General features: G+C 44.1%; 1 protein-coding gene across 1 annotated transcript in view; it reads right to left on the minus strand.

Annotated features, from left to right (window-relative positions):
• fam189b (family with sequence similarity 189 member B) overlaps nt 1-3010 on the minus strand; it is a gene marked incomplete at its 3' end in the record, with an annotated part of 11948 nt that extends 8938 nt beyond the window's left edge. The window contains exons 1-3 of the mRNA XM_080767322.1: nt 2903-3010; nt 2049-2165; nt 1-65 (exon numbers count right to left, since the gene is read on the minus strand). The exon at nt 1-65 is cut by the window's left edge and continues 43 nt beyond it. Of these exons, the coding sequence (XP_080623448.1) occupies nt 1-65; nt 2049-2165; nt 2903-2998 (278 nt within the window). The 5' untranslated portion in view covers nt 2999-3010. The remainder of the gene's footprint in view (nt 66-2048; nt 2166-2902) is intronic.
• Nucleotides 3011-12610: the final 9600 nt, after the last annotated feature.

The following is a 12610-nucleotide window of genomic DNA, read 5'->3' on the forward strand; positions in this document are numbered from 1 at the left end:
ACAGTGGACAGAGTGCAGATGATGGTGGACAGGATGCTGAGGCCACACGCACTGAACAGCAGGTCCTGAAACATTAACACAATGTTAACACAACGTTAACATAACATAACATAATATGAACACAATAATGTGACCAAATTTTTGCCAAATGTCATATGAAAACAGGGAATCATATATAGCTTCAAATTGACATATTGGTTGTTCAGTTTGACCCACCAGTTTTGGAGATATGGCTTATAGAGTAATGTCTTGCAGAGAGTTGAGAAAACAGGCTTGAAAGGTTCACTTCTGTGGTCTCTAACATTACACCTACGAGGTGGACTGGTACTCTGTACGGGTACCAGACAGTCCAATTCAAGCACTGTCTGTAACAACAATGTGTTGAATAATAGTCCAGTTTCCATGCAAAGCCAGTAGAAGTGAACGCACGTGAAGGTCAGAGCCTCCGTGGCGCTCACACAGAGGACGTCAGTGTGGCTGGCAGGGTCTGTGCATGAGCAGAGTCCGTTGAGGAGGAATGTGCACGTTTGACCTTGGTGCACTACCTCTAGTCAACCAGCAGGTGGTCCTATACCGACCATAGGGATCTACAATGCATTCTCTATATGCATAGAAAGACCATCAGCTATATTGTATTAACGTACTCTGCCAGACTGCCATACATACAGATGGATGAGAATAACGTTGTATTCACCAAAACACTGATTATAAAATATATACGATATATACCAAAGCAGCAGCATCCCAATTAACCAATAGCAATGAGTGCAAGGGTCAGATCCTAGATGACTGACTTCACGATCAACCAATAACAAAGGAGTATAGCTGTTCCCGTACCATCAGTATCGGAAAAGCTACCGATGCTGGGGGGACGCGGGGGAGCGCCATCCCCCCCCACTTCTCTCAAGTCTAAAACTATATATATTTTTTGCCAATAATGTTTTTTGACTTGGATGGATGGATACGATCAAGCATTGTAAACACCCGTTTCTAAATAGGCTATACACGTCTGCATGTTTTAATAGTGTTAATAGTGTTTAACAGACACGCAAAGGAGCGTGCGTGCATGTGTGCGTGCACGTGTCTTATGGGGCATCAAAAGTAGCACTATACTAGTCGGACAACGTGCCTCTGTCGCTGTCTAAACTGTAGCCGTCAGATATGAAAACGTGAAAAGAATGCACAGAATGCACAGAATGCATGAAGCCATTGAGATCTGGGCAGTCAGTATAGAGTGGCTACTGAGAGCATTCGATGGTCCCGAATGTCCCATTCGGTGCAACGATAGCATTCTAAGCAAGTGTTGTTTTTTTGTCGACAGCCTTTTTTCACTGACAAAAAACTAGACTAAAATGCTAGGAAGGGGACTAGTGGACAAGGGACTAGTGGACAAGAGATCCAGTATAAGTCCTTTTACACTTGGTTGCACGCTGAAAATAGCCGATCTACACGCTCATCACAACGCGTCGCAGTGCGACGCGTTGTGAGATCGGCTATTTTCAGCAAATCGGCAGATCGGCTATTTTCAGCGTAAGTGTAAAATCTGTCATTATGACGACATCAAGGCCCGCCAAAACACATTTTAGTCGACTAAATCAACTGTCGATTTAGTTGACTAAAATCTTATGACATTTAGGGCTGTATTTTGCGTTACCAGGTCTTATTCCCTAACTTGAGTAAACTAAAGACCTGGAGGCGTGATCAATGCTCTTTGGCCACTCAGAATAGCCAAATGGCATTGATCACGCCTCCAGGTCTTTAGTTTACTCAAGTTAGGGAATAAGACCTGGTACTTAAGACACGCAAAATACAGCCCTTAGTCGACTAAAACTAGACTAACACTCCCACCCAGATGAGACCACACCCACCCATATGAGGCCACACCCACCCAGATGAGACCACACCCACCCAGATGAGACCACACCCACCAAGATAAGACCACACGCACCCATATGAGACCACACCCACCCATATGAGACCACACCCACCCAGATGAGACCACACCCACCCAGATGAGACCACACCCACCCAGATGAGACCACACCCACCTTGAGCTGGTGTCTCACGGCGTGACAGTCGACGTTCAGATACAACACCAGGGTCTCCTCTTCTGTGATGGAGCATGAGTGTGTGGGGGCGCAGCACACACACACGCCATTCTCCACCTGCACGCACGCACGCACACACACACACACACACACACACTTGTGAGAACATAAACATTTCAGGTTTTTACCCTTTCGGACACTTTGAGCCCTAACCCGCTGCCTGGTGTCGTGCCCTGAAAATAGCCGATCTACAAGACCACCAGTCGCCACCACCAACGCATCAGTTTTAAGCTGTGAGCTTTTAAGATCTGATATTTCCGGTGCGGCTATAAGTCTAAAACAGTCGTGAATCAGCCAACCATTACCTGCAAACCACACCTATTCCACTATAACCACTAACTAATCTATAGAGTAGAGTCTGTCTATTCCTAATCCTACTCGTCTATTCCTAATCCTAACCCCAACAGGAATCATTTCCTTTTTTTATGTTTATTCATTTTCTTTATATTACACATAAGTATTTTCAACAATATTTTTATTTTTTCCCCGCCACATCCCTCTGGCAGCACAAATACAAACAAAATCTTATCACGAAATGAATTGACAATAATAAATACAAAACAAAAATAAATAAATAATGACAAAACGAAAATAAAACACATTACATACAGTTAAACAAACAGATTAAAAACTCTAAACTCAGTGTTTAGAAAATGAATATTTATCCTGTGAGGACCTACTATACTTGAGGGGACATTTGGCCCTCACGACTGTAGTAACACGCACGCACGCACGCACGCACGCACGCACGCACGCACGCTCGCACGCACGCGTGTGTTTGTGTTTGTAGGTACCTGGCAGGTGAGCATGGATTTGACCATCTGTGCGTTTTGACAGGAGAGCATGGACCCTGCCAGGCTGAGAATGACACACACCGCTGACAACAGCATGAAGAGAGACACCTGGGAGGGAACACACGCACAGCACATACACATGCACACGCACATACCCGCACACACACACACACACACACACACACACACGCACACTCACACGCACACACGCACAAATACACACACATGCCACATAACAGGCAGTGAGAAAATATCTCTGCGGTACAGGCATGTGGCATAAACACCATCAAGGCACCAGATATAGTATTATTATTAATATAATAACTTTATGAGCCACCCTCAAAATGAAAAAAACTAAATGGGGGAAGTGATAATGTGAGAGATACAACACAGCTGTAAAAGGTTTTTTAAAAAATCCAGCTGTAAATAAATGATATACAGGTATGTACTATATATAGTTGACGACTTGACTATATCTCTCATGTCAGATTGTCTATCAGATTCATGCAGTTTACTTTTTAAAGGAGAATTCCATGCTAGAAGGCTTTCTTACCTTTATTTGTAGTTGTTGCGTCCCCACCAAAGAGGTCCAGGTGTTATTTTGTGCAAAAGCTCCTTATTGGCTATTTCCCCTACCATAAGCCCTAAATGAATGGCATTGCATTGAATGGGAATTGAATGGGGCTATGGGGTGTTGGGCTAGCGGCACAGTTTACTACTTATTTCGAAGGAAATAAGCGAATTAGCACAACACCCCATAGCCCCATTCAATTCCAATTCAATTCATTTAGTGCTTATGGTAGGGGAAATAGCCAATAAGGAGCTTTTGCACCAAAAAACGCCAGGACCTCTTTGGTGGGGACGTAACAACTACAAAAGAAGGTAAGAAAGGTAATTCTCCAGCACTGTGTGTTTCAAGTTTCAATTCAAGGGTCCAATGTGTGGCCCTTCATTCACATTATAATCAAGTCAGTATGGCCCCCTGGGGGGAAAAACATGCTGACGTCCCCTAACTTAAACCCCAGCGGACAGCATCCGTATCCAATCCAGACTATGTATGAGCCCTAACTTAAACCCCAGCGGACAGCATCCGTATTCGGAGAAGAAAATGTATAGCAGATCGATCGGGCACGACTCGGTGAGCTTGTCGATCGGATGTACATTAAGATCGAAAACAAACGAGACACTAGCATAGAGCCCTGAGGGACACCGCTTAACAATGTGTGGCGTTTAAGTGGTTAAAGGGGGATGAAACCCTATGGACTGATTTGGTAGTCTGTCTTCCAGTTGAAGTTTAAAAACGACAGCAGGGGAAAAAACATGGCAGACCAAAGCTCGTCAATTTAGAAAGATATACAGTTAGTCCAACTGGAAAAGCAATTAGAAAACCAGACTATAGGGTTGCATCGTGCAGCGATCTCGTGATCGAGAAAGGCCGTCACAGGCAGACCTGTATCCCGAGAGAAGACAGACCCACTGCACACACAATGAAGTGGAAACCGAGCTACACTTCCTAACCATCTGTCCATTATTGTACCAAGACATCAGAGACACATACTTCCCACAGATCACAACCACACACGGAGATTTTGAAAACATGACCAATGACAAAAAACTCCCAAATCTGCTGGGCGAAGTACAACAGTGTGCAAACAAGATTGCATGCAGCAAGATTTGTGAGTTGCTGTGATAGGAGAAGGATATCAAATGGAACACAACCACCCTAAAGACTAATCATTGTGTATATTCCTGCACTATACCTGCATCGAGTGATCTTATTCTTGGTACATAGAAGTTGGTCTATTGAAGATTCTGACCTTCATCATTTTTGTTTTGATTGTATTGCTGTATTGTTGTATTGTTCTTTCTGCTTTGGCAATGTAAACGTATGTTTTCTCATGCCAATAAAGCCCTTTGAATTAAATTGAATTGAATTGTTGATGATGTCAGAGAGAGAAGAGTTGACTCACCACCAAGGTCAGAGGTCGTCTCCAGGAAATGATCCCGACAATGCCAGACGCCACGACCTAGCAAACAGCAGCACACATTAATGTACACACACCAACACCACCTAGCAAACAGCAGCACACATTCATGTACACACACCAACACCACCTAGCAAACAGCAGCACACATTAATGTACACACACCAACACCACCTAGCAAACACCAGCACACATTAATGTAAACACACCAACACCATCTAGCAAACAGCAGCACACATTCATGTACACACACCAACACCACCTAGCAAACAGCAGCACACATTAATGTACACACACCAACACCACCTAGCAAACAGCAGCACACATTAATGTACACACACCAACACCACCTAGCAAACAGCAGCACACATTAATGTACACACACCAACACCACCTAGCAAACAGCAGCACACATTAATGTACACACACCAACACCACCTAGCAAACAGCAGCACACATTAATGTACACACACCAACACCACCTAGCAAACAGCAGCACACATTAATGTACACATGTGAATCGGCTCCATTCACTGCCATGTATTCATGGAACTTCCGGTGCGAGATTTGGCTCCCATGCCATGAAAGTGTCCATGAAAGTGCCCATGCAGTCACGTGACCATGACCTTTCCTTCTCTAAGCTTCCTTGAATAACCTCAGGAAGTATTGAGTTGTTTTTTATTAGCATATGCATTCCATGCATTCCATTGGGCTAGACCACGCATGGACATAATATGACATCATCAACCTGTGACGGGAGCACTAGTCCCTATGAAAGATTCTCTATTTATGAAAGAAATAAAATATACATTTTATAATTGTAGTTATAGAGAGCAAGTATAATGTTTTAAGGCATTATTTGCCTTTAACACATCAACACAATCTGACAAACGTCCACACATCCACACATCTGTACACACAGTGACACATCAACACAACCGAACACACATCACTGAAATGTGGGTACGGCGTTCTCACTCCCAACTTGTGAAAGGTTGACACGTCGTGCACCACGCAACACTTAAAACAAGGCATTGAAGGCAGGTGTTCCTCGGCTACTGGCCTCGCTCAGGGGTGCCTCGCGGGCCTCGACTCAGAGCTGTTCAAGTCACACATGTGTCTCATGATTGACCTGGGGGCGGAGAGGAGGTGGCGTCGTCGTGGCGAGACAGCTTCAATTCATTTCATATGGATGTCACATGGTTTTGAAGAGGCTGCCTTGTCTCTAGGCTGATCTTCTGCCCTCCCCCCCATAAGACAAGGCTGTCTCTTCAAAACCATGTTGTGACTTCCATAGGAAATTAATGGAAGTTGTCTCGTCCCCTCTCTCTCTCTCTCCCCTCAGGTCAATCATGAGACAATTGTCTTCCATGTGTGAGTCCTAGAAATCATAACTTCATGCGTCCGTTTTCGATGTCTGACGCAGGGGATCAAGACCCGTCAAGCTGCATGGTGCTGCGCGGTGAAATCCGTCACGCGTGTTTGACGCAAAAACGGGTGTGAGACTGGACTGGCGTCACGTGACTGGCAAGAACTTTTTCACTACGAAGGGTAACCAGGAACCATCCAGATCTAGAACCTGAAACATTCCGGAACCTGTGAGGTTCTCTGATCGATTTTTAGTTTATGTACATTTTTACCCCCTGAAGGGGTATAGTGCACATCATACAAACTCTATTTTAAAATAGCCGATCTACAAATCTATGTGCTTTATTGAGCTTGTAAATCAGATGTTTTCACTATTTTAGAAGCATTTTAGAAAAGTAGGCCTACAAGTTGTGTAGCCATAGCGCGTGGAAAGTTAAACGCATGCAGAACCTGTGAAATATGTTTCACAGCACAGCACGGCACGGTTCACTTTAGTCGAAAAGACCCATTAAACGCTGAAAAGTGACGTGGAAGCGGTATAATTATAGCCCACCTGTCACGCCACTTTTCAACGTCACCACGTGACTCTTTTCGGGAGAGAGAGAGAGAGAGAGAGTTGGAACTTTTTTTCTTTCTATACTTACGAAGAAGCCGGCCCAGAAGGGACAGGACTGCCGGACGCGGGCGGAGGAGGTGAAGGCCATGCTGGTGAAGGAGAAGGCCAGGACCATGGCGCCCAGGCCCAGGTGACACAGGCCCAGGTACAGCAGCAGCCGCGCTCCGCTCTGCCCGCGGCCCGACATCCCTCTCCGGCTGTCGGACCAGCCGCGTGACCCCGAGGCCGAGGCCACGCTGCTGGAGTCTGACGGCGAAGGCATGTCGTCTCTGTGTGTGTGTGTGTGTGTGTGTGTGTGTGTGTGTGTGTGTGTGTGTGTGTGTGTGTGTGTGTGTGTGTGTGTTGGCGGTGAAGGTGATGTTTTTGACCGGCCCACTCGGGGTCAAGACCTGAGCAGATGCCCAGCTGGCCTTCTGGCCACGAGAGAATGAATGTTTACTTTCTTTAAAAAAAACGTCCTTCCTTCAAGGCGTAAACTTCAGTGGGTGTTGTTGGGGGCCATCGACGTCTGAAGGTTCCAGGAGAGATGGATGGATGGTTGCAGCAGGAGGCAGGAGGCAGCGGGGGGCGCTTCTCAGAATCCGCTGCTCGTGCCAACCAAGCCGAGACCGCCGGTCGGTGCCCAGCGCTAATGTCCGCGCATCGCTGCCCCACAAACACCGGCTCAGCACAGTGGGTGAAACGGTCTATAATAATAGTAGCTATATATCAACACACACACCCCCACAGAGAAACACACTAACACAGCTATAACCCACACGCTGCGCTACTCCGCTATCACATGATGTTAAGTAGTGTAGACGCCATTCTAACTAGTGCACTTGTATGTAAATAATCATGTCGTGCTCTAATGTGTTTACTATGAACATCAGTTCATCTGTGTTGTTGTTGTCCGCGGTCCAGTATAGCCTATTACTACTACTACATACACACATACAGGCCCTCTCTCTACCTTTGAAACAGCAATCCTGCTCCACCGATGGAGGAATGAAATATAAAACAGCGAAACATTTTAAAAACGGCAAACCGGGGGGGAATCATTCCCCGCAGCAGCAGCGGTAGCAGCCTCGGAACGAGTGTCTCCTCCTCTCCGGTCCTCCCAGCTTCCTCCTCCTCCTCCTCCTCCTCCTCCTCCTCCTCCAGACATCACCATCACAGACTCCTCCACCTCCACCTCCACCATCACTCCTCCTCCTCCTCCTCTCTCCCCTCCGTAGCTTCGTAGCATTGCGGTAACGGAGCCCCGGTGTGGCGTGTGTGTGTGTGTGTGTGTGTGTGTGTGATGCTCTGTGCGCAGGCAGGCAGGCAGGCAGGCAGCAGGGCCTACTGTATGTGTACTGTATGATGGCTGCTACAGTACAGCAGCATGATCCGCTCTGTTAGACTGAAACAGGCACAGTCGTTCCGGTCTGCATCTCTCTCTCTCTTCTTCTTCTCTCTCTCTTCTACAGGATCGGATGGATCATCATCACACCACACGCACGCACGTGCACGCACGCGTTTGTGCACACACACACACACACACACACACCGTCCGGATGTGATTTAAACCCCCGCAGCCACCCTCATCACCATCAGTGGCGTGCACAGACACTTTGAGGGGCAGGTACTCAAGTGAAACAAAAGGGCACCTTAATGTTAAAAAAAAACATTTCTCTAGCGCACACACACACACACACACACACACACACACACACACACAGTCATCATCACCACCAACCAAATACCAATGATGGAACTATATCAATTACCAATATTCTTCATGTATTGTATGAATTATAATAGGATCAATTTCAAATGGTCTTATTGATTCTAAATAAAAAACATATGTTCCAGATATATTAATAGGCCTATTAATATAAACCAGCTTTATTTTAGCTAGGGGTTTTTCTGTCAAAGCATCATCTCTTCATCATCATCATCATCATATCACCGGAGGTTTTTGCGGTGGTCTCTCCTGGCTCACGCGCCTCCTCCTCCTCCTTCCTTCCTTCCTTCCTCCTCCCCGCAGTCACGCGGGCATCCCGTATTGCGCGCGTGCGTGCGACGTGTGTGCGTGTGTGTGTGTGTGTGTGTGTGTGTGTGTGTGTGTGTGTGAGAGAGAGAGAGACCGAGAGAGACGTTTTCCGCTCGTCACTAGCCTCGCTGTCCTCCTCTGTTGTGCTACTACGTCACATCATGAGCATTACAGCTAACTAGCTGACGTTAAGGTGTTACACCGAAATTGGTGACCTGTAGTATACTGTGACCCTTAGAACTTAATTAGCATAGCAGTGGGCGTTGTTTTCTGGACCAATTGGATCAATTATGTTATTAAGCCAGCTAGAATCATGACCATAAAACAACAAAAATGTTTGAATAATTAAGGATATGATATTCTACATTTAATAAATACCCTTTAGCAGTTTTCATTTTTTCTTCTTCACGGAATTAAAGGTTTTATGGTCATGGAATGATTCACCATCCTGGATGGCTTGATTCTTATAGGCTTAAAATAATTTATATAAATGCAAATCTCTATCTCAGACTGTCCAGAAACCCACGCCCATTGCTATGCTCTATTAGCTGTTTCACAAGTAGGCTAAGTAAGTATAAGTAAGTATAAGTAAGTAAGTAAGTGTATCACCCAAGTCCCTATACTTGGGTGATAGGCTACTGGTTGCCGAGGAAGTTCAGACGTGTGATCAAAATAACTGATGTCCAAAAGTGTCTGTTGAGTAGAAATTAAACTATATTTATTAGTTGGTTTACCTCTGCTCTGCCACTGCTTTGCCACTGGCAACACCTGTGCCTGATTAGGGCCAGGGTTAAATACCCTCCCCTCCCTGTAACCATGGCAACGTAGAATGGCAAATTGACAATGAAAACCTAGAAACAATATGGTGGCTCAAATGGCTCTTACAGTAAGTAAGTATAGGCCTAAAACTAGGCCGCAATACCTAACAAACAAACAAACAAACAAACAAGACAATAAACGCCTCAGGTAAATCCCGTCAGATATATGCAGGGGGAGATAATCAGCATTCTATTTCCCCTCAATTGTTTTCAGATGTATTCGCTATATTTATTATTTAAATGTAGCGAATACAATAGGCATGAATGCAGCCCAATGAGCAATAGAGTTCAAGGTGAATGAAGGATGGTGAATGAAATTGTGATATATAGAATAGTGTCTATTTGTACGTCTCTAAATGTTTTGATGAATTGAACATGGTAGACCCTCTTGTAAACAAGTGTAATGCTGCTTAATTGGGTCGTCCACTCACAGTTAACAGTCTTTGTATTGAGTTTGTGCTTGAAATGTACTGTAATTCTACAAACTGTTAATAAATATTTCAATCAATCAATCAATTACAAGCACATGGCGGACCTACGTGCTTGTAGGTCTGCTATTTTTGAAAAATCATGAAAATGTGGTGCTTTGGGGGGGGGGGGGGGGTTGGGGGTTGTGTGTGTGTGTGTGTGTGTGTGTGTGTGTGTGTGTGTGTGTGTGTGTGTGTGTGTGTGTGTGTGTGTGTGCGTGCCTGCGTACATGCGTGTGTGTGGTCATCTTTAGAGCAGTGGTTCTCAAAGTGCGGCCTGTGGAACCCCAGGGGTCCTTCATGGGGTCGTTCAGAGGTCCTCAAAACAAGGAACAGTTTAACCACTTCTTTAGCCCTATATTTATACCTATACAAGCTTGTGAGCATTGTGTGCTATTTTCACTCATTTGTTTTCATGAAATAGGGCTTCAATGATTCATTCAAAATGTCTTTGAGTAAGTTTGGGGGAAAACACTGAATTGTCTCTTTTTGGTGTTGAAATGAAATAGTGAGTGAGCCACACATATCACCATGTCAGCCCCTGAGATTAGATTACACATGTATACCGGTATTTATATTTATATCATGTTTACACACTGTCAGCACAGATCATGTGTTGGTCCAACGCAGTCCTATACTCTTTGACCCACACATGATATATGGGGCTGTATTTTGCGTGTCTTAAGGACCAGGTCTTATTCCCTAACTTGAGTAAACTAAAGACCTGGAGGCGTGATCAATGCCATTTGGCTATTCTGAGTGTCCAAAGAGCATTGATCACGCCTCCAGGTCTTTAGTTTACTCAAGTTAGGGAATAGGGAATAAGACCTGGTATATACTTACTGTAAGACACGCAAAATACAGCCCATGGCCTCTTGTCTTTCTTTTACTCCTATTTTCACTGTTGTTTTGTTTTTTCAGTGATTCATTCATAATCATAATGTAGGCTATTTGTGTCTGTTTGGGGAAAACACTGAAGGTCTCTTTTTGGTGTAGAAATGAAATAGCGAGTGAACCTTTGAGCCACATGGATCACCAGGTGCTCAGCCCCTGAGATTACAAATTTATTAAGTTAGATCAATGTCATATCAACATGTTTACAGTGTCAGCACTGGTCTTGTGTTTTGATTGATTGATTGATTGATTGACAATTGTATAAATGTTATTAGCCAATATAAAATGCAAACAGTACAGGGTACAGTCAAAGTACATTGGTCCTAAAGGATAGCACAGACACAATACTATGCAAATTGTTTCCATTCGGGTCGACGCATTAATTCACAAACATAACAATGAAAATAATTGTGATATCTAAAAATGATAACTACAGTATGTACAGGTCGAAATACAGAGGAGGAGGTACCTTTTGATCCGCTGACAATGACAATGTTCATACTGGTTTGAAAGGAAGCCAATGATTTGCTTGTTTTGAAGTGCAGTGGAAAGTGAACGTACTGACCTGTTCTAACCTGTGGGTGGCAGTGTGGCACCAGATCATTTTTTATACTCCAACACAATGGCCTCTTTTACTCCTGGAATTAATTTAAAACTTTAGTTGCTATACTTTTTAGATTTAGATTATTATTACAAAAAACACACACACCCTATTACATTATATATACTTTCTATTACAGTATATATACTTTCTTTGGCTATTTGAAAATACACATAAAATAGAAATTAGGCATGTCCCAATCACAGTTTTTTGCTCCCCATGCGATTCCGATCATTTGGTTTTGAGTAACTGCCGATACCGATTTTTCCCGATCCGATATTTATATTTTTATAGAACACTTGCATAATTATGCCATATCACAATAGTACAAATTATCCAAAATTACAGACAATTTCCAGTCTAATATCATGTTGTTATTGATATAATATTGATACTAGGGATGTCCCAATCCTATAATAGTAATGGTCGGAAATCCCGGTACGCTCAAAATAGGAGTGTAAATTGCTTAGTGAATTCAAAATTCTTCACATCATTTTTTAAATGTTCAGCCAAGCTTGTAGATCGGCTGTTTTGCAATGAACCAAATGTAAAATGTGTTTAAATTGTTCCTCGTTTTGCGGGCGTCCCTCGGTCGAGGGCCCCTGGGGGTCCGCAGACAGACAGACAGACAGACAGAAAGACAGACAGCTTTAGATATAGGCACTATAGGCAGTAATGATTTGTGTGTAATTTACTGTTGCAGTTCAAATTGAAATATTAAATGTAAGCACACGCACGCACGCACGCACACACACAAACACACGAACACGCACATTTTTTTAAAACTTAATTCCTTTTATTCAGGAAGCAGCATACTGTAAACAAACTATACACATGACAGATGTATTACAGACGTGTCCCATACAGGTTGGTTCGGGTTCCATACGGCACACACACACACACACACACACACACACACACACACACACACACACACACACA

Source organism: Protomyctophum bolini, assembly GCF_963924005.1.
Source record: "Protomyctophum bolini genome assembly, chromosome: 7".
Lineage (NCBI taxonomy): Eukaryota > Metazoa > Chordata > Actinopteri > Myctophiformes > Myctophidae > Protomyctophum > Protomyctophum bolini.